The sequence below is a fragment of the Bos indicus x Bos taurus genome, chromosome 4 (assembly GCF_003369695.1).
Source record: "Bos indicus x Bos taurus breed Angus x Brahman F1 hybrid chromosome 4, Bos_hybrid_MaternalHap_v2.0, whole genome shotgun sequence".
Classification (NCBI taxonomy): domain Eukaryota; kingdom Metazoa; phylum Chordata; class Mammalia; order Artiodactyla; family Bovidae; genus Bos; species Bos indicus x Bos taurus.
Window position 1 is genome coordinate 28,206,277 of NC_040079.1, and position 22,500 is coordinate 28,228,776.

Consider the following 22,500-nt stretch of genomic DNA (forward strand, 5'->3'; position numbering starts at 1 on the left):
CTTGCATCAGCTGGAGGCGAAGGGACTCCCGATTTCCCCTCGGGAACCCAGGAGCTGCGGGCATGGGTCTCCAGGATTTTGCAGGCCCGCATCTGCAGCTGCTAGAATCACCTCAATAAGACGCCGGCCATCGTGCCGGCCCTCACCCCCTTATGCGCAGGGCCGGCAGCCGGCGGGTCTTGTGTCAGGGCTTGGGCTGCGGGGGCTCGATAGACTGCGCCGTGGGAGTCAAGGGCAGGGAGATGATCTCCCGAGCCGCCGTGCAGGACAAATGGCTGAGCGGCAGCGCGGCGCGAGCAAACTTTGCAGGGGGAGCGCGCGGCTGGAGGCTTTACGTTGAGCATCCCCGACAGGAAAGCGTGGGGCGGGACAGGTGCGGTCCACCATGTATTCTTCACCGGGACCCTTTTCTGAGCGGCGTTGATGAAGGCGAGCCCCGGGCTCGCGGTCCCGACTTCGGGCTCCGGGTGGCCTTGGTGCGGCGCTTACCGCGCGGGTCCCGGACTATCCTGGCATTCAGAGGCACTCAGCTGCTTCCCAGCCATATTCCTCCTTCCAGCCGCCCGCACTTCTTCCTACCCTCCCCGCCACTATCCTCCTTCTCCCCTGCCCCGCCCCGCGTCTTTGGGTCCTCCCTTTTTTGTTGGGGGCGGGGCGGATGGGGTGATTTTTAAAAATCAGAACTATTGACATTTCTGTTCCCCGCATCGCTGAGGACTGAGATGATGTAGCGCAGAGAGGGAATCCGCCGGCTGAGTGACCCTCTCCCTGCCCGCACCCGGGCAGCTCTGAGACACCGAAATCCAGGGGCTCCCACCCCTCGGAGTTCCTCCTCCCGCTTCCCGGGGTGACTGGTTGGCGCGAAGCGATTGGCGATCCCGGGCGCGATCCCGGCCGCGGCTCCGCGCGCCGCGCGGGGTGAATGGCCGCAGGCGGAGGATCGGGAGGCGCGGCGCGCAGACCAATCGCGGCCGCGGGTGGGAGTATTTGTTATTCACATGGAAGAGACTTGGCGCCGGCACGGCCAGCTCAGCCCCCTCAGCCCCGAGACCAGCCACAAGTGCGGCCGCGGTGCTCGCCTCGCGCGGCAGCGGCGCTGACATGGAGCGGCGGGCCCCCAGCGGGCTTTCTCACCGCGCCCTCTGCGGGGAGCAGGGTAAGACTCGCCGAGCAGTGGAAGGAGGAAAAGAGGAAAGCAAGTGCCCAACCACAGGAAGAAGAAAAAAAAAAAGCCCCCCCCCCCCCCCGCAACTCCCCCAAAGGCTGTGCTTGCGGAAAAAAAGAAAATTGCCCCGTTTAAATTCCTCTTTACGTTTTCTTCCGCCAAACCATCCAGTGGCCAGGCAGGTGCACCGTCTCTTTCAGATCACTTTAGTGATCTGCTTTTCTGGCGTGCAAGTAGATGGCCTTGCTCACCCGGAATCTGGGAGAGAACTAGTGGGCGGAGGTGACGGGAATGGGGGGGAGGTGAGGGAGAGTGGGCACCAGGGGGCGAGGGGCTGGCCGGGCATTGGAGCTTGATTGGGTGTCTGTTGATTTTACGTTGCAAAGAACAAGGCAGCCACCCCTCTTATCTTCCCGTGATTACATTCCAGTGAAGAGGTTCGGAAAAGAGGAAGGCTTTAGCATGGAACTCCTGAGGCTTGGAGATGTGGTCCCCCAAAAGTTTAGTCGGCGAATGGGAGACTGAAGGGTGACGGGAAGGGGCAGGCGCACCTAGAGTGCTCGGATGGGGCGCGCGGCGGCAGGATTGTAAAGCGTTCTTCCTCGGACTGCCTGCCCGGGTGACCTCCCGGACCTACTCCTGGAGGAATCCGGACTTGCCCCGCCGAGATGACGAGGTACCTCCGTTCTGCGAATGTAACGGGAGGGATTTCCGAAGTTACAGGCTTCCAGGATGAGTTGGGGTAACCCCAGCCCCCCGCCTTCTTGAGCGTGGGGCTGGATGAATCTAACCAGAATCTAGGAAAGATGAGGGGTCGCGGGAGAAGCCGGGTACTTGAGGCGTTCGCGGGACCCCACATCGCGACATAGGATACGTCTGCCTCGAGTTTGCATTCACTGAGTTAGCTCTGTGAGACTGGGATTCCCACCCCCCCTCCCACCCCGACCCCCCTTTTTCAGCTTTCGGGAAAACATCGGAGTTCCGTGTCCTACTGGGGATGGCGGGGGGCGGCGGGGGTGGGGGGCGGCGGGGGTGGGGGCGGGAAGGCGGAAGGAATGGTCTCAGGAATCTTGAGTTTAAAAAGCAAAGGCGAGGCACCGGGCAGCTCCCCCGAAGCACCTGCGGCCAGTGTGGCCCCAGTTTGGCACCGACCCGCGCGGGGCGTGGGTACTCTGGGTGCCAGGTGCGGCGGGGGCGGAGGCGCTCCCTGCCCGGTCGCGCGCGGAACCTAAATTCCCCAGGCGCGCGGGGGGACTGGGGCGGCGCCGCAATACCCCGGCGGCGCGGGAAAGCCAGAGGACAGGGTAGTTCTCCTAAGGCCCTGGCTCTACCGGGAGCCTGGGTTCAACAGTCGAAGGAACTGAGAAGAAAAAGGAAGATGCGGCAGGCAAGAGGGGAGCGGGGGTGGGGTGAGTGGCTGCGGGCTGGTATCTAGGCAGAGGTAGAGAATCCTCTGAGCCGCACCGAGAGCAAGCCCAGCTGCTCAGCTAAACAGCTTGGAGATCCCTTGAGGTTCGTACAGTTGGTGAAAATATAACAGACCCCCTCTTTTCCACCCCCAACGTCTGTCGAACTCGCTCTCTTGGTGCAAGTGAAATGCAGAAGGGTGTGCGAGTCACCCAACTGCGCAAGACCCCACCCCCCACACCCCCCGCCATCCAGGCTGCCCTGAAGACTTGTTTCCCTGGTGGCCCAAATTACGGAGCCCAGGATCAGAGAGTATGTGAGCGCCTAGGAGGGTGGGGATGAAAACAGACCCACCCGCCAGCTGCAGAAGCCCCAAACCCTCAGACCCCGAAGCGAGTCCTGCTCGAGAAGGAGTAAATGCCCTATTTGCCATTTGGGGGTGATCCCTTCCCATAGACCTGACGGCGTTGGAGTCTCGCAAACACCCAAGAATAAGCTACCGTCTCGGCCACCACCGCGCTTGAATACAAATTCTGCCAAGAGACGAACTGGAAAACCGGGTTGGTGGTGGAGATACTAAGACACATCTTAAACGGGAGAAATGAGTTCGATGATAGCTGCTGTTTCGCTTGAAAGAAAAAAAATAAAAAAGAGAGAAAAAGAGCCACCAGCAGGTAGATCTTGGATAAACAGCTTATTGCACTCGACTGTAATTTCCATTTTCCGTTATGAAATTGTTTGTCAATAATTGCAAATGGCTACAGAAACCACTTTAGTTTACCTCGGTCACTTGCTTGTGACTAATGCCCTGAAAGATCTCTGTCAGAGACAGAATCAGCTATATGAAATTCAGTGCCTGGTTCTTGAAAATATGTAGTTTGATGATTTTGAAGAGAAAAGCTTTACCCATCAGGGAAAATGAAGTAAGATTTTTTTAAATGCAGTTTTCTCATTTCAGAGTCAACTTACAGGTTGTATCATACTTGGGATAAAGACAAAGAAATTGTCATTTTTGCTTTTAAACCAGGGATCTGGGGAGGAATAGATAAGAGGAGGCTCCCAGCAGAGGATTTATCTAGACTAAAGAAAAAGATGCTGAGAACACAGCTCTTTACTGTTATTTAGGCTTCATTTGTTCTATTTGGTTGGTGCTAACTAGTTCTGCCCTCCTGCTCCTTTTACAAATTATTACTACTTGAATAATTCTAAAAACATCTAATGCCAAAAGGAATAATAAAAGGAAGAGTTGAGCTCCAGTGAGTGCGGGAGAAAGTTAGAGGTCTGGAGAGATGTGTTCTTTTCAGAGTTGGCTGGGCAGGTTGCAGCTGCTGTGGGGCTTGTTTCATTGGTATTTGTGCAGCAACAACCCGCTGACATTCACACTGGCAACATCTCATGCCAATCATTGTGGAAGAACCGTTCCACTATCTTCAGGGCATGAGACACAGGACACTGTACACATGTGCACAGGGTAGCAACGATTTTCTCCCCCTCCAACTTCCTTCTTGTCCTCTTCCTCCTGTAGTTAGGATGCCCAACAGAAAGAGGACTTTGCTTTCATCTGGGGGGTGGGGTTGTGCTGTCCCAATATCTTAAAAAGAAATGGTTGCATGGACTTATCTCTTAACTGGACCCACAACAAAGATCTGGCCACATCTCCATGCCTGTTGAATAGGCTGGTGTTTTAAGGTTCAGGTAATTGCTGATGTTTTCTTGACAGGACCTGACTGGACATCACCAGACTCACTCATGTAGTTTGCTCTGGTGGGGGCACGGTCACCCCATGATGTTCTGGGAGAAATGGATATAAATGGAGAATCAGCTGGATTATAATGTTTCCATCCCAAGGTGGGTGGAGTTCTGTTTGCTAAATTTAGGTTTGGATTTAGATTTAGAAATTTAGATTTGAACTATCTTTTTCCGTTCCCTCCTTCTTCCCTCCCTCCCTCCCTTTCTTTTTTTCTTTCCTCCTCCCGCCCTTTCTCCCTTCCTTTCCTGCTTTCCCCTCTCCCCTTCTTCCTCTTTTCTTTCTTAGCTCAGAGAGTTCTTTGATTTTCATTTCTACTTAGTACTTGAATTCAAGTTGTGATAACTCACTCCCTGACTGAGGACCTTGAGCACGGTGCATTCTTCTCCCAGGACCTGCCTTCCAAGTGGTGGGCATTGCTGTGGGAGGGATTTGAGAGGCTCCAGACTCAGGGTCACTCCCCACTTTGACTTGTTACAATGTCAGTCCTAATCACTATTAGAGACATTTCTTTGGTAAAGAAATTGTGGATCTCCTGGAAACAGTGTTATAAAATGCAGATGTTCCAGTTGGGGGTGACAAGTAATGCATCTTCAGGTTTTGATCCCTGTTGATGAATTTGCTCCTTGCCCGGGGAGGGCCAAAGTAACAAGAGAACCAAGTCTTAAGATTTTGACCTGCAGAACACACACATCAGCACTGACGGAGGGAAGATCCAGGTCTGGGGGAGGAGGGAGCAGGCGTGCAGAAGTGGGAAGATGTAGAAGAGGCTAAAGAGGAGTGTGTGCAAATTACTGGGCACATACTTTTCCAGGTAAAGGTGTATCTGTGGTAAAAGCCTTAGTGGTAGAAGCTCTGCATCATATCCTGCATACAACTTAGGAAGGCTTCCTCTTGTCCTCTTCTCCCTACAGAAGAATATCTTGTCACCACTTTCTCCAGAATAACCCTCTTGGATGCTCCAAGTGTCCATGAACTTCAGCTCTCCAGCCAGATGTTGATCTCCACTGACTTTCCTCTTATGTCCTTCTTTCCAGTTTTCTTTTGATTCATTGGACACATGACTTATTAAGGTCTGACCAGCCCTGTGTATGATGGAAAAGTGTTTTTTCTTCAGGTCTTCCAAGTCTTCTAAGCACAACATATCAGTAAACTATTTGAATTGTAGGACCAATTGTTAAAGAATAGTGTCCCTGTGCATTCTTATAGCACTTGGCAGTTTATGAAGTACTTTGATATACATTGTATCATTTGACTTCAAAACCCTGGGAGGTGGCCAGAAATCATCCCTCAGTTTAGAAACAAACTGGTCCCAGGTTAGTGACTTACCCTGTGCCGTGGAGTGAGTGGAGTGAGTGCTGGGGGCACTTCTCAGACCCTAGGATGCCACACTCACAGTTCAAACCTTCAAATCAAGGTCAGCTGGCCATCCATCATGGTCTGCTGCACCCAAGAGTGTGAGGTAAGGGAAAGAAGGTACAATCAGTCTATGTGAATTCGTGCCCAAGATTTTAGACATATTCGTATAATCCTTCTGTTTTTAGATTCCTTACATCCCCAGTGGAGGCTGTGACACCAACCTCATTGGGAGTATCGTGCAGTGGAAGTGAGATAACATGTGCGAGGGTCCAGGCGTGTTGTGTTTGTTGTTCAGTCGGTCAGTTGTGTCTGACTCTTTGCGATCCCATGGACTGTAGCCTACCAGGCTCCTCTGTCCCTGGGATTTCCCAGGCAAGAATACTGGAGTGGGTTGCAGGCACATTGTAGCACTCAATAAATGTTGGTTTCACCCCTTCCCCTCTCCTTATATGACACATATTATAAAAGTGGCTTCTCATTACTTTAAATGTGGTCTTTTTATGCAATGGCTGTGTTATTAAAAATAAAAAAAAATGGCACAAATTGAATTCTACTAAATCAGATTGCATTTTAGATGCATGGGGGGATTTAGCTATTTAAAGGAAACCCGTGGTGAATTCTTTTGTAATGCAAATAATCACCTTCTAATTTATCTGTTTAGTCAGTTGAGCTTCTCTTGTATCAGATTTTCTTAATGTGGGGCCTGCTCCTAGAGAAGAGCTTTCACAATCCTCTTTTACTGATGGGAAAAAGCCACTCAGCTTGCAAACAAAATCAGTTATTGTGTTCTGTTGGCAAAGCCTTGCTCTGGTGTTTTGAGCATAATCTCATATTCCTTTATTATTAAATAATAGAACCTCAGAACGGGAAGCTGGAAGACACCTTAGAGATTATATGGTCCATCTCACTCATCTCACAGATGAGGAAATGGAAGCACATAGAGGTGACGTGACATGTTGAGTGTCACCAGCCAGGGATTGTCAGACAAGGATCCAAATCTGGGACTCTCTTACCAGGGAAGGCTCTGTCTAGCCCATCCTCACTCTGCCCCAACCAGAATTCCAGGGCTGTGCACACCTATGGTGGCAGAGGAGGTGACAAACAAATCTGATGCATTTTCTACAGCAGCCGAAAAAGGGCTGCAAGTATGGGGAGAAACTGCCAAATTTGCAATTTTGTGAATTGATGACAATATTTGGTTTAACCTTTTTGTTAAAGAGCTGAATAGAATCCAGCAGAGGGAGGCTGTTTGGCCTTTTTATGAGAAAATGATTACAATCCTTGGCTATTTCTGTTCCTGTAAGGATTTTATCCTGTCATGTCTCAAAAGCACTAGCCAAGTGCTGGAGGAAGACCTGGTGACCTGGTGACAGCTCCTGATAGATCCCCCCCCACCGACTCCTCACTAACCCCCCACCACAAGGCTTGGTGGTTTTGTTCTCACTGTTATCAGGCTGCCTGGGAAACCTGATTTGAAGCCCAGGCGTTTGGACAAACTGCATTTGATATTCTCAGTCCTTTGAAAGATTCAGAAATCACCCTGCCCTGGAAATGTCCCCAGTAACCCCTCCTAATGAGTGCATTGTTTTTCTTAAAGAGCTGGTCAACAAAGCTGTGCCTGTTTCTGAAAGACTTCAGTGGAGGGGCAGCGCCTTCTCCTTGTGCTGTCCCAGTCAATCTCTGCAGCTCTGCGGGGTTTCCTCAAAGGGCAGGACCCCCCCGCCCTGGAGGACTTTGCCTGTGGTGCCATTCAGGTCTTTGGGCCATCTTCAACCTCTTTGAGCCTTTTTTCCCTCTCATTTACGTAAGAGCTTGGTGTACGAAAATTCAATGGATACTCTGTTAGGTGAGTCTTTGATACAGAGAAGGTAGGGCTTCCTGGGTTGTGCTAGTGGTAAAGAACCCACCTGCCAGTGCAGGAGACATAAGAGACGTGGGTTCAATCCCAGGGCTGGGAATATCCCCTGGAGGAAGAAATGGCAGCCCACCCCAGTATTCTTTGCCTGCAGAATCCCATGGACAGAGGAGCCTGGCAGGCTACAGTCTATAGGGTTGCAAAGAGTTGGAGATGACTGAAGTAATTTAGTAAGCATGCACTGAGAAGGTACCTAGAAAATAAAAAGAAGCAGAATTCACGGTCTTGGCCCTGGAGGAGTTGTCCATACTTTCAGGAAACAGCTGGAGCCACAGACTCAGATCAGGGGGCCTGCTCCCCAGCAGACTTGGGCCAATGCGTTGGCTAATGGAAGTGCTAACGATCTGCAGGGTACCCATATACGATGTACTTAGGACTGGCTGGGAGGTAATGAACAGGGCTGCATGGGCATTTAATGGGTAAGCCTCCTGGAAGGCCCTTCTGAGGGCTTAGAAGCTCCTCTCAGAGGATGTTTTCAGTAGTGTGGACCTCACACCTCTTTGAAGAAGTCCATCAGCTCAGGCTGGTTTGTATCGAGCCCTAGAGGAAGGTCAGTTTCAGAGAAAACCTGATTTTAAATCAAGCCCAGAACCTGAAGTAGAGCTATTTGGCTCGGTAGCACAAAAAGGTCATTATTTCATTAAAATTCATTGACTCTGACTAGGATGAGTTTAGATGAAAGCTCCCAAGAATTGCCCAAGAGCAAGATTAGGCAATGCAAGATTATACGATGCCACCAGATTTATGTCGTTTTCCACAAACTTTCAAATATATTTTCCCTTAGAATTTAAAAGGAAAACTAAGCCTTCTAGCCATCAGGAGTCTGATTCTTATGACAATGTATCAGATTTTGAAATAACTGCTGTATTTCAATATTTTATGAGTAGCTCTGATTTTACTTTTAAAAGTGACGGAAATTTTCAGTTACAGCCTCACCAACTGGGCAAATATGGAAACAGTTGCTCTGCTTCAGTGGAAAATGAACCACAGACTAAATTAGCAATGATAGGTCCTGTTTACTGAGATCTTACCTTGGCCAGCACATAACCTGTGCCATGTGGCGGGTTCTGACACCCCTTTACAGACCAGAAACTGAGCTTCAGAGAGGTTATGTGCCATTAATTCTATGTTGCAAAGGAGGAAACTTAAGCAAAAATACAAGTAAACTGCCCAATAAATAACAACCAAAATAGAACTTCTCATTTTCCATTTAAGAGCATTCATCCAGTAAACAAGGGCTTCCCTGGTGGCTAAGACGGTAAAGATTCTGCCCACAGTGTGGGAAACCTGGGTTCAATCCCTGGGTTGGGAAGATCCCCTGGAGAAGGGAATGGCTACCCACCCCAGTATTCTTGCCTGGAGAATTCCATGGACAGAGGAGCCTGGCTGGCAACAGTCCATGGGGTCGAAAAGAGTTGGACACGCCTGAAGGACTTACACACACATCCACTAAACAAAACTAATTTTTGTCTCTCTGCTACTCGCTCCCCAACTTTTCCTTAACTTAAAGCTCTAAACAGACCTATGGGATGCATACCTTTAAAAGAAACTCAATTTTACTATTTCCAGGGCTGTACAGCAAGGGGAACTAGGTTAGTGTTATGTGAGTGGCAGAGGTAAGGATGACTTGTAATTAACAGATGAACTGTGTTTATGGTCACCTATAATTGATAACCATTTATTCTCTGAAGTGTTTTAAGTACTTGGGAGGTGGCTTGGAGTAACGAAGAAAGGCTGGTCATTGAAGAACAGCACATTCCCTTTTCCCCTTCATCATCTCTTCTTTGAGTATCCATTCATTCTGTGCTCTGCCAGAAAGGATACACTCAGGGTCAGCCCAGCCCTGTGGACTTGGTCTCAAGCCCTGAATTAGTGGTCAGAGTTAAAGTTTTATTGTCTTCTAACTGGTCTTCCTTGTGAAACTGTAAAACACAATACTCCTTCTCTTAATGGGTGGTTGGTGTAATTTATGGTCCATCACTTCAATGGCGTCATCCAGAAAGTCAACTTGACTTTCTAAGTGTTTTCCTCTTGTGGAATGCCTGAGGTCAGGCTGTTGCCAAATCAGATTTTCTGTGGGACAAGCAGCTGCTAGGAAAATCACATGTGATAGAACATCTGACAAGTGGTGAGAAAAAACAGAAAAGGACTAAGTATTTTGGGGCAGAATTGGGAAAATCCAGAGCTTGGCAAGTGTCAAGAGTCCAGAAATGCTTATCATGGGCAGACAAGAACTGTCTCCACAGACTGGGTCATTGGCTGTATTTCTGAGTGTGTTCCAGGTGTGTACTCTGAAATTCCAGGCAGTGGGCTCTGACGAGTCCCCTCTCTTCATCTGAAATTGAAAAAAGTGCAGCCTTCTCTGAAGGGTTTTGGACATATGTTCAGTTGTTCTCTAGGGAGGCACCATCCTCTCCTTTGGGATAGTGAGGACAGGATGAAAATTTTATGAACTGGAAATTGAACAAGTGAATGGAAAATACAACCAGATGTTGGTTGACTAGGGTAGAGGAGAATTATCCACATTTCAGGTTTCAAATTTGTTTGTATAAGTAGGTTAGAAATGAACATTAGATTACCCATTCTAGCAAAATATGTTGGTGTGTTTACCCTGTTAATTGCATGTACATTTCAAACATCAAATTCCCTTCCATGAAGTCAGTTCCCATTTTCAGTTAAACCTCCACTAAAGTCCTTTGAAAAAAATCTCATGGAATTATTTAAGAGTGAAGGTCTTAGAATAAACTTCTACCAGATTTGCTTGTAGTTGTTTTCACTCTTGGTTATTTCTCATCTTGATGAAATGACTGTTTTTCTCACTGAGTCAGACAAAATTGAGAAACTCTAGTTCATCTCCAGCTCTGATTTGGTCATAGTGATTCTAGGATCAAGGAGTGTTTACTTCAGAACTGCGAGCATACCGATTGCTTCCATTCTGACAAATTAATGGGAAACAGACAAAGGTGATAGGAATATTTTTCACACATAACCCACCCTATATGTTTGATTTTCATGTCATTTTTTATTACCAGAGAACAATAAGATAATTTACATGAAATCGCTGACATTCTATGTTTAATCTTTTCACAAGCTCTAAAACTTACACATTTTGGGCTCCTTGGGTGGATTTTCTCTCTCTCTCTCTCTTTTTTTTTTTGTGATTGAATAATCACTTTTTCCCTTGGGAAATCCGAGGCACCAAAAAATGTCATTAACAGATAACTGGCTTGTTGAATACATCACAGAAAATAGCCGTTCATTCTGATTTTGTGGACAAAATTTAAATGCTAAATTCAGACAGCTGTAAAAAGCAAAAACAGATTTGAAAAGAAATAATACCATCAATCACAGGATTTTTACCTTCCTGGAAACTGGATTTGTTGAAATAAAATGGTAAATAAAAGTACTTTCTGATTTGGAAGAGTCAACCTAGTTACTGATAACTTTTCTGTTTCTCTTGCTCCAAAAGTGTCATCCATCTCTGTTTAGATGCAGTGCAGCCAGGTGTTCAGAATCATAAGGGGACAGAAGGAATTAGTTTCTTACTGAATAGTGAAAATGAAACAACAAAAAAAGAGGTCGGTGCAAACAGGGCTTAAGAAATGAAAAATGTAGGCCCATTGAATGGAACCCTTTCTTTTCTTCCTTCTGCCCTCCAGGAATAATTCTGCTACAGGGCTGACTTCAAGGACGTGAATTGGTGACCTCATCCCAACATCAGAACCTCAGCTGTTTCTCTGATTTTTGCATCATTCCAGGCAAGTTGACTTTATGTGGAAATAAAATAGAACCTTGGGGTCTGATGGAAATTCACTGTGACATTCAAATCAAGAACACTTGCTGAAACCCACAGAGCCTTTTCCCCATGGGCCCTGATGGTAGCCTCCAGAAGGTGCAGCCTCAGGTGGTCCCCCTTCTTCTGTGGCAAGAATAAACTTTGGGTATTGGATTGCAACACCGCCCGTGGAGAAAATGGTATGCGAGGGAAAGCGATCAGCCTCTTGCCCTTGTTTCTTTCTCCTGACAGCCAAGTTCTACTGGATCCTCACGATGATGCAAAGAACTCACAGCCAAGAGTATGCCCATTCCATTCGAGTGGATGGGGACATCATTTTGGGAGGTCTCTTTCCTGTCCATGCAAAGGGAGAGAGAGGGGTGCCTTGTGGGGAGCTGAAGAAAGAGAAGGGGATCCACAGATTGGAGGCCATGCTTTATGCAATTGACCAGATTAATAAGGACCCTGATCTCCTCTCCAATATCACTCTGGGTGTCCGGATCCTCGACACCTGCTCCAGGGACACCTATGCTTTGGAGCAGTCCCTAACGTTTGTGCAGGCTTTGATAGAGAAGGATGCTTCCGATGTGAAATGTGCTAATGGAGATCCGCCCATTTTCACCAAGCCTGACAAGATTTCTGGTGTTATCGGTGCTGCCGCGAGCTCCGTGTCCATCATGGTGGCTAACATTTTAAGACTTTTTAAGGTAGGTAAAGGCACTAGACAATTCTGACCATTGTGAAAAGACAATAAGTAGTCCTAATTCCAGCTGCAGGTTTAAGAAGAAAGTGAACCCAGTAAAGATGCTCATAGACTCTTTCAGGGCCACAGTTTCCCCAAAGAGAGGAGTTTGTGTCTAGGTTTCTACAAGTGTTGATTTGGTTCCACGTTTTTAAAGCAATTAATTGGATTGATTGTGACTTTTTTTTTTCTGAACAAACAGGTGATAATTCCCATGACATGTTGAATCCTCAGTATCTTGTGATATTCTCTTTTAATTTAATTTTTATTTAACACTGAAAGCATTTTGTATTGGGGTATAGTCCGTTAACAATATTGTGGTAGTTTCAGGTGAACATTGAAGGGGTTCAGCCGTACATATACATGTACCCTTTCTCCCCTAGTCCCCTCTCCCATCCAGGCTGGCACATAACGTTGAGCAGAGTTCCATGTACTATACAATAAGTTTTTGTTGGTTATCCATTTAAATATAGCAGTGTGTACATAACTGGGCTGATTTTAAAGCAAAGCAAGTAGTTTTTGAGAGTCTAATGAATTTTTAGCTCATTTATCAGATCAAACGTTTCTATGGTATTTGAGGTATAAGATAATTTACTTGGTGAAACCTCCTTAATGTGGGATGCTCTGTTATGACAAAAGTTGCTGTGTGATGAAATTGTATTTATCACTAATGTGTAGATGGGAGTGACACTCTGGACTAGAAGATGGCCATGAAGTTGTCAGGTTTATTCTAGCTACAATGGAGCAGCATCTCATTAATTCAGACAATTCTTATTGCATTAAAAGCTCAGATTTAGCAGGATAATGTGAAACGTTTTGGTTTAGGATGATCTATTACCTACAGATTGCATTTACATATCAGATAAAATTGGCAAAAGAATATAAATATGAAACAATAGTTTGAAGGCATAAAGTCCCATAAAGTTATTGTAACTTATTTTTCATTAACATTCTCATTTTATTTATTAATATTTGTTATGTAGTCTTTGGTAATAGGCAACATTTTAAAAACTGAAAATATTTTTCACTCTGATTTTTTTACTTAGTGGGACATGACTTTTCCAACTTATTCTGAATTAATGAGTCTTCATTTAATATTATGAGAAACTGTTTCTGTGTGTATTAGATTTAAAAATATTAAAAGAATATGGAGAAGTCGGATAGATGACAGATATAATGACGAAAATGAACAAAGTGATGGAAAACTTAAAAAAAAAATAGAAGTGTTCAAATCAAAGTCTTTCTGGTTTGGAAGCTGTCTTGGACATCTAGTCTGGTTCATGTCTACAACATCCCCCTAGCTTCTGTATGAATTCCCTTAGTTTAGAGGAGAGAATGGTAAGAGACAGCTTAATGACTATTTTCGGATTGATGAAATTTTCTCAAATGAGGATGCTGCTGAGCAGAAGTGCTCTGTATCTAAGGAGTACTGAAGAGTCACACAAAGGCATCAGGGAATGCCTGAGATATTTGAGCCAGACATTAGGAAGAGCCTCCTTGGCAAGAAGGATGCCAAATTGAAATAGGTGGCCAAAGGTGCTCTAGTTCTCCATCTCTGGAAACTTTCAAAGGAAACTGGATAAAGTTGTTAGCAACTTCTTTTGGGCCAACTGACCCCTTACCTGGAGCCAAGGTAACCCCTTACCTGTGTTAGTCTGTTGGATTATTTAATGAGAAAATGCAGGTGAAGGATTCCACCAGGACCTGACTGTCCTTTGTCTGCTTGGGCTGCCAAAGGAAACTTCGGGCCACCCAAAGGGCAGGTTTTGTTTTAATGCATTCTAGACCTGGCTTCTCTCTGCTTTGTTCTTCTCTCACTGAGAGGCCAATTCTCTCCTTACCCTCTTGGGTGACTCTGAGGGACCTTATTCAGCCAGGTGGGAGAACTACCATTGACTCTGGGCAGAGTCCAGTACTGTAGGCCAATTCTGGAAACCATCCATCAGCAGATGAAGGGGCTGCCATTCCTGCCTTTTAGCCAGGAGGAGATCTTGGTTATGCTGCTAAGTCGCGTCAGTCGTGTCCGACTCTGTGCGACCCCATAGACGGCAGCCCACCAGGCTCCCCTGTCTCTGGGATTCTCTAGGCAAGAACACTGGAGTGGGTTGCCATTTCCTTCTCCAATGCATGAAAGTGAAAAGTGAAAGTGAAGTCCCTCAGTCCTGTCCGACTCTTCGCAACCCCATGGACTGTAGCCTACTAGGCTCTTCCATCCATGGGATTTCCCAGGCAAGAGTAGTGGAGTGGGGTTATGCTAGGTGTCATAACTAAGACCAGTATGCTGGTCCAGAGTGAGCATTTAATATCTGGAAGCAGATATATTTTTTAACCAAATAACTGGGGCTTGAAAAATTTGTCTTTTATAAGCAAGTGAGAAGATGTAAGTGATCAGCCTGTCTTCTAGCTGACCCTGGAATCACGTGACTGAATTGATAATTGCAGTTTCATCATTGTGCCATTTTCATTTATTTTGATGATTTATATGAGACCTCCAGCCAGCGCTCCACACTGATATTAATTATGAAATGATGATGGTCACTTTTGGAATAGAAAATGTTTCACTTTATGTGTGAAAATATATTCTGTTTAAACATGTATGCTAGGACTGACATGAAATATTAGAATAGTTATCAAAGGAATGATTGGCAAATTAATGCATTGGGGAAGGGCTTATACTTCCTTTTGAAAGATTAATACTTTGATTAACCAAATGCTGTGACTGTGAATAAAATTAAACATTTAGGACAATTTTATGGAGCTTGGGACCCTCCAGAACAGCATATGACCCACAGTATCTAAAAAAAACTCCTGGATATCAACATTGTGCCACTTATTCCTGAATTAATGGAGTTACAGAAGGTTGAGCATCTTGGTTTGGAAACCCACAAACGATTAACCCTGACCGTGAGGGATGTAAACAAGGTCTTGATTAACGAATTTATCACTGTCCTGCTCAACAATAAGCCTTAGTTGGGTTTTTTAGAATCTGTTTAAAATTATATAGAAAATATCTGGGCTGAAATAAGAAGTAACTCCGAATGTCTCAGTTCTCTTTTTTATGGAGAGTCCGGGTAAAGCCACGTAGTATCTGCCTGGGCTACGTTGTGAAGGAGACAAAGTCCTTCGGGCACCCCCAGCTTCCTCTTCCTTCAGTCTGACCTACCTTGGCAGTCTTTCCTGGCTTCATGTCCCTCTGTGTTCTCCTAACTGCAGTCTTGTTTCAGGAAAGGAGGTATATGCCATCTGCATATAGCATGTCTGTTTAAGTCAGAGGAAGATTCTGTTTTTCGTGGGATCACGAATTGTGGTTTGATGAAATGGTGTATCTTTGTAAAGGGAATTCAGACACGGAGGGAGGTTCATTTAGCCCCCCAGAGACAGCACTTTTGGGGGTGGAGAACAGTGGGCGGGAGACTCAAGAGACACGAGTTCCATCCCTTGGTGGGGAAGATCTCCTGGAGAAGGAAATGGCTACCCACTCCAGGATTCTTGCCTGGGAAATCCCATGGACAGAAGAGCCTGGTGGGCTGCAGTCTGTGTGGTCACAGAAAGTGGGACATGACTGAGCATGCCGGCAGCCCACCACCATGCACCTCTGCATCTCCTCTGCCCTGGAATACAGCTGGTCCTGCTCCTTTCTAGAGTGAAGGAATGTTGCCCTTTGTTTCTCTTCCTGTCAAAGCTCAGGGGCAAATGAAAAAATCAGTCCTTTAACTTAAGAGGTGAATTGGACAGGGAGTGGAGCCAGACTCTACTGGTGAGGGGGACGGGCAGAAGCTGCCCTGTGGCCCCGCCCCTGGGGCACTGAATGCCACACTAAACCAGTGATTGTCTACCCGGGTCAAGGGGCGTGTACTGTCTCCTCCTGCCCGGGGGATGGGGTATCAGCGGTCAGAACTACCTCAGAGGCTTTTCCTGTGACAGGACCCAGTGAGTGCAAGCCTGCCAACTCCCGCCTGAGAACCATTTTTACTGATTGCACTGTCTCCTGTTTCTCAGGAGCACTGGGAGTGAAAACAAGTTTGAGAGTCACAGACAGAACGTTAATGATCTGAACTTTTTAGAAGCGCTACACACGGCCTTAGCACACACACTGTACACACGTCATATTTGGGTTAACAGAGGGGCAGAGCAGTCACCTCGGTGACTGTTTTATGTCTAACCAAGTGCTGGGAAAGATTGAGGGCAGGAGAAGAAGAGGACTACAGAGAATGAGATGGTTGATGGCAACACTGACTCAAAGTGTTGCAGAAACCAGTAATTGAGAAACCAAGCACCACACTGGGAGAGTTGGAGAACTCTGGCTTATTAGCTCAGCTGTTGGAGGAGTTAACACTCCAAGCTCTGAGCCCTGAACAAAGGGGTTACATAGTTTTTATACATTGGCAAGGAGATCCAACCAGTCCATTCTGAAGATCAGCCCTGGGATTTCTTTGGAAGGAATGATGCTAAAGCTGAAACTCCAGTACTTTGGCCACCTCATGCGAAGAGTTGACTCATTGGAAAAGACTGATGCTGGGAGGGATTGGGGGCAGGAGGAGAAGGGGACGACAGAGGATGAGATGGCTGGATGGCATCACTGACTTGATGGATGTGAGTCTGAGTGAACTCTGGGAGTTGGTGATAGACAGGGAGGCCTGGCGTGCTGCAAATCATGGGATTGCAAAGAGTCGGACATGACTGAGTGACTGAACTGAACAGAACTGAGGCATGATTAAGCAGGTTTGTGGGTTTGCAGAGGCTGGGTGATTGCAAAGAGCAGGACAAGGGTGAGTGAGATAAGCTCCAGTTCCTAGTATTGTGAGTCCCCATTTTCTGAAACCTACGTGATCCAGACTTTGCAAGGAGCAAGCTGAGTTACAGAGGCAGAAGGAGCAGGAGGTTATGTAAAATTTTAACTTTTCCTCTTCAAATGGACATGAACTTGGGCAGACTCCAGGAGATAGTGGAGGACAGGGAAGCCTGGCATGCTGCAGTCCATGAGGCTGCAAAGAGTTGGACATGACTGAGCAATTGAACAAAAACAACAGCAATGTTAATATTTGTAGATAATAGTAGGATCGATTAGGATAACTGCAAAGTGGCAAACTCAGAAAACTCGGAACTGCTCCAACCTGCATGAAAGCAGATCTGCCATTTCAGTGGCTCCTGCGTTGCAGAGAGACCAAAGAAAAGAGGAGTCCAACTCTCAGATAGAGATTGTGTAGTTTGAAAAGAATTAAAAAGAACGAGAGGGTCTTTTGGGTATGTTGGCCAGGGAGCCCATCATTTAAATTTGTTTTATAAAGCAGTTTCGAGGAATTTGCATATGTTTTATAAAGAGCTGGGATTTTTTTCCTTTTCTAGAAATTTCCACCCCTCTCCTTTAAATTAGAGCAAATCTGCTCCTCAAAACACTAATCATGTCTTACTTTGGGCAAAGATTGAACATTCTAAGTTAAAAATAGCACATTGGTGCTTGGAGGTAATGCATGTTAATGTCCACATAGATGCATCGAGGTTAAGAAAGGACAGTGTCAGATGTAATTCTCTTTCTCCTGTTTTTCTGGTGAACTTTACCTAGAGTTAATTTTCGACTATTGAAGGATGGGAGGTTAGTCTATAGTGTATGCTTTCCAAAGTAATCAAATGGGACTTTTGAATAGAAATCCACTTGTGGGCTAGATAATTTCTCCCTGTGTGGAAGCGTCCTGGCTCTAAATGGCTAAAATTGACCTTCATGTTAAGTTGGTGAAGTACAGTGAAGCATCCCATTGCCCTAGATGTGCTCGCCAACCCTTCTGTGTTTACAAAGATGTATTTTCTTCCAAGAGACTCCACTAATTGCAGCAACCGCTCCCATAAAGCCAAGCATTTTGCAAGTTATTTATTGCTTACAATGGGCTTTCTTAACTCTAAACTCTGAACAGGTAAATCTGCCTATCCAGGCTTATCTAGTTAGATGGACAGAAAAATGAGCCCAATCAATAAACTCAGCAGGAGGCAACATTTTATGTTAAATCTTATTTGATGGCAAATAGATAATGGAAAATTGAAAGATATACTCCTCAGCCAATCCTTTGCTTCTGTGGCAAGCTCTAATTGAGTTTTGTAAAGAGCCTATTCACTTCAGATGAGAGATGACGGGTGTTCTTAGTGCCTCTAAGTGGGTGTGTGATGGGGGAAAATGGGCACTGCCTGTTGCCACTGACACGACTCGCAGCAATGGGGATACATAAATGTCCAGATGTGGTCATGCCACTCTTCTTAAAGCTCTCATGGCCGTCATTACTTCCATGATGAAGGTCTACTTCCACTTGGGCAAGTCTTTTCTCACTTCTCTCCACTACATTAAGTTTCTCTGTTACATGTAACAAAGCTCCATGAGGGCAGGATGATATCCATGATAAGCATAGGGCATATATGTCTTATTTGTGGTTGTATTTCCCATACCTAGTATGGACCTATCTGGAAACCCAATAAATGTTTGCTGAATGAATGAATGAACCATATCTCTCCACCCACTTCCACCTCCCTCACCCCAATTCCAGATATTGGAAATAATAGGTGTTGGGTACATAGAACAGATATGGGATTTTTTGTGTTGTACTTTTGTACTGTTTGAGAAAAAGGAGCAAAAGGAGGGAAAGGAGGAGAAAGAAGGAGAGATGGTATATTTGGGGAATTCCTATATTTTCTTGTGCTGCCTCATTTTCCTACCAATGCATGTTTTCTCCAAACAGATTTTTAAAATTAAAAATTAAGTGAAAGACATGAGTACATTCTCATTTTGAAAGTCCAAGCAATGAATAAGTAAATAGTGTAAAATGGAAAGAAGCTATATTCAAATACATATATCTCTCAGTAAAGTTACATACATAGAATTTTATTAACAGATATGCCTTATGACATTTTTTTTTTTTTTTTTCATGTAACAATGTGACTGGGAGAGATTTCCATATTGGTTAGTATAGATTCACCTCAGTAATTCTCAACCCTGGCTGCATGTTACCATCACCTGGATAGTTTTTTAAAAAGCCCAAATCCTACAGAAGACCAACAAAACTGGGGTGGAGCCCTGGCTTTGGTATATTATAATCACCAGGTGATTCTGTTATTTGTCCAGGACTGAGAGCTATAAAACTTTAATTATATGAATAGAGCATCATTTATTCAATAAATCCTTTAAGTTATTTGACTTTGATTTCTTAAGGTCACTTAATCATTTAAAAAAAAAAAAGTAAAAACAATGCCAGAGGCATTGTTAGATGCCTGAGCACTGTTAGCTCTCAAGTGAATTTTGATGTCATAGTGCCCCTTCTTGGACCAACAGAGGGGCTGAATTAACGAATTCCCCCAAAACACTTTGCTATAAGTTAGACTGACATAACATAGGCCCGCATCACAGACCATGGCTCTTTATGACGTTGAGTAACTTAGAACCAGTGTTAGTGTTGTGGTTGTGTGCTCAGACCGTTAAAGCAGCATCATGACTTGTTGGGTGGAGCAGATTTTAAACTTGGTGAATTTAAATTAAATGTTTCTTACTTTCCCTTTTTCTAGCCTCAAAAGTTTTAACATCTTAAAGTGAATATTGAAGATATCTTAAGACCTGACAGTGATTAATGCCTGTCTTTTCAGTGTTTAATAAGGCAGGGACTTCCCTGGCAGTTCAGTGGTTAACACTCCAAGTTTCCACTTCAGGGGGCCTGGGTTTGATCCTTGGTCAGGAAATTAAGATCCCAAATGCCAACCATGGTGCAGCCAAAAAAAAAAAAAAAATTGTTTTAACTAGTGATTGTGAGTGAGGACGGGCTCCCCAGGTGGCGCTAGTGGTAAAGAACATGCTTGCCAATGCAGGAGACATAAAGAGATGCGGGTTTGATCCCTGGGTTGGGAAGATCCCCTGGAAGAGGGCATGGCAATGCACTTGTATCCTTGCCTGGAGAAACCCTTCGACAGAGGAGCCTGGCTGGTTATTGTCCATAGGGTTGCAAAGAGTTGGATATGACTGAAGCAACTTAGCATGCACACATGCGTGAGTGAGGAGAGGGAAGAGGAGAGGGGCAATAAAGGAGTAGGGGAAAGAAGGATTATTATGGGATTACATGAAATCATGTGTGTGAAACTTTTGAAAATTGTTTCAGGACAGGTTTCTTCCCAGACTCTTCAGAAGATAGCTAGAAAGCTATAAAACAAGCCTATAGAATTTAAAGAATCTTTCATTCAGTTAAAAGTAAATAAGGGCTTCCCTGGTGGCTCAGTGGCAAAGAATCTACCTGTCAATGCAGGAGACATGGGTTTGATCCCTGGTTGGGGAAGATCCCACATGTCACAAAGCAACTAAGCCCCGGTGCCACAGCTCTTGAGTCTGAGCTCTAGAGCCTCGGAGCCAACAACTACAGCCCACACACCTTAGAGCCTGTGCTCTGTAACAAGAGAAGCCACCGCAGTGAGAAGCCTGCATACCGCAACTAGAGAAAAAGGCTGCATGGCAATGAAGACCCAGCACAGCCAAAATTAAAAATTTAAGTAAATAATAACGAGGTTGTTTGGAAAGTAGTGAGTTTTTCCAAGAGAATTGTGACAGTACTATGCATTTTTTTCTTTTTTTTTTGCATAAGAAGTTGTCTGAAAAGCCTTTCTAGAACAAGTCAGGGTATATGTGGTGGTGGTGGTTTTGTTGCTAAGTCATGTCCAACTTTCGACCCCATGGACTGTAGCCCACCAGGCTCCTATGTCCTTGGGATTCTCCAGATAAGAATACTGGAGTGGGTTGCCATTTCCTTTTCCAGGGGATCTTCCTGACCTAGGAATTGAACGCAGGTTTCCTGCATTGCAGGGAGATTCTTTACCGACTATGTAGATAAATAAATTTGTGCAAGGAAAGGCCTATGCTCTTCTGTTAACTCTTTCACCCCGAAGATCGCAGTGGTTAGTTTTTTAAAGACATTTAGAGACTTGTTTTTTTTTTAAAGAGAAGTTTTAGCATACAGCCAAATTGAAGGTGGCAGTGCTTTTATTTGGTTTCAGGACAGGTTTCTTCCCAGACTCTTCAGAAGCTAGCTAGAAAGCTATAAAACAGCCAAAGGTTGTACCTTCTGGGGAAACTTCACCTCTGGGGGCTGCCCCTGGCTCCTGCCCAGTAGCTCTGAAACTTTAGTCTGCATCTGAATCACCCAGAGGGCTTGTGAAAGCAGCATAGCTGAGCCCCTGGCAGAGCTTCTGAGTCAGAAAGTCTGGGTTGGGGTCTGAGACCTGGTATTTCCAGTGGTTCCCAGGTGATGCTGATGCTGCCGTTTTGCCGATCACGCTTTGAGAACCTCTGCTCCCTGCAAATCGCTTGCTGGCTGACTTAGCAAGTCAAAGTACACAAGACAAAAATGAGGTTGAACAATGTTCTGTCTGGTAGCGGCCTTTTATTCTTTTGACTCATGCCTGGTTGAATTTCTGTTCCTATTGGTCATAATCACAGCAGCTGCTGTATGGATCTATTTTTAATTATGTGCCCTTTTGGAAGTTGTGTTCCTTATTAAATAATGCATGGCTCAGGAGTCCTGATCAGTGGAATGGCCTCTTGAACACGGTTCCTAGAGCAGGGTCACTTAGATGACCACGTTTCCTCATTTTTACTACCTATGACAGTGGAGCAGACCGATTTAAGAAGCCTAGACTGTGAGGTACACATTAACAAGGAATTGAGAACAGTAAGAGACGAAAAGAGGCTATGGTTTGACTCAGCTACCAGCAATTTGTCTTCAGAAACCATGACAGCTACCTCCTGATTTCCATTATGCGATGAGATTGCAAATAACATTCCACAGCAGTCTTAATCAATAGAGGGTCACAAGAGGCCCTCCTTTCCCAACAGTGGGGAGAAAGGGCTTATTTACCCATTAAATTGATAGAAAGCGTTCTCTGGCAAAAGACAGAGACATCTCTTTCAGCTGTATTAAGAGACTCTCCCTATGTCTAAGCACTCTTAATAACAAAAATATACGTGTAATCTTCCTGTTGGGCTTCCTAGGTGGCACTAGTGGTAAAGAACCTGCCTGCCAATGCAGGAGATATAGAGGATGAGGGCTCCATTTTTGGGTTGGAAAGATCCCCTGGAGGAGGGCATGGCAACCCACTCCAGTATTCTTTCCTGGAAAATCCTATGGACAGAGGACCCTGGAAGGCTATGGTCCATGGGGTCGCAGAGAGTCAGAGACAACTGAAGTGACTTAGCACAATATTTATATATTTTAAACATATAATGAGTACCAGGCTGGTGGGTTGGGAAGGGATCCAGGTATAACATCAATTTGGGCTTCCCCTGTGGCTCAGGGGGTAAAGAATCAGCCTGCAGTGTGGGAGACCTGGGTTTGATCCCTGGGTTGGAAAGATCCCCTGGAGAAGGGAAAGGCTA

General features: G+C 45.4%; 1 protein-coding gene across 4 annotated transcripts in view; it reads left to right on the top strand.

The window, feature by feature from the left end:
* The first annotated feature begins 1,055 nt into the window (after positions 1-1,055).
* The window catches only part of GRM8 (glutamate metabotropic receptor 8), an 850,006-nt gene continuing 828,561 nt past the window's right edge, over positions 1,056-22,500 (top strand). For 2 of the 4 annotated variants that reach the window (XM_027539089.1, XM_027539092.1), the window contains exons 1-2: positions 1,522-1,841; positions 11,253-12,075. In XM_027539089.1, coding sequence (XP_027394890.1) covers positions 11,566-12,075 — 510 coding nt within the window. In that variant the 5' untranslated portion in view covers positions 1,522-1,841; positions 11,253-11,565. Of the gene's footprint in view, positions 1,157-1,521; positions 1,842-4,301; positions 4,421-11,252; positions 12,076-22,500 lie in introns of those variants that run through there. The other 2 variants (XM_027539090.1, XM_027539091.1) reach the window with 2 other exon arrangements.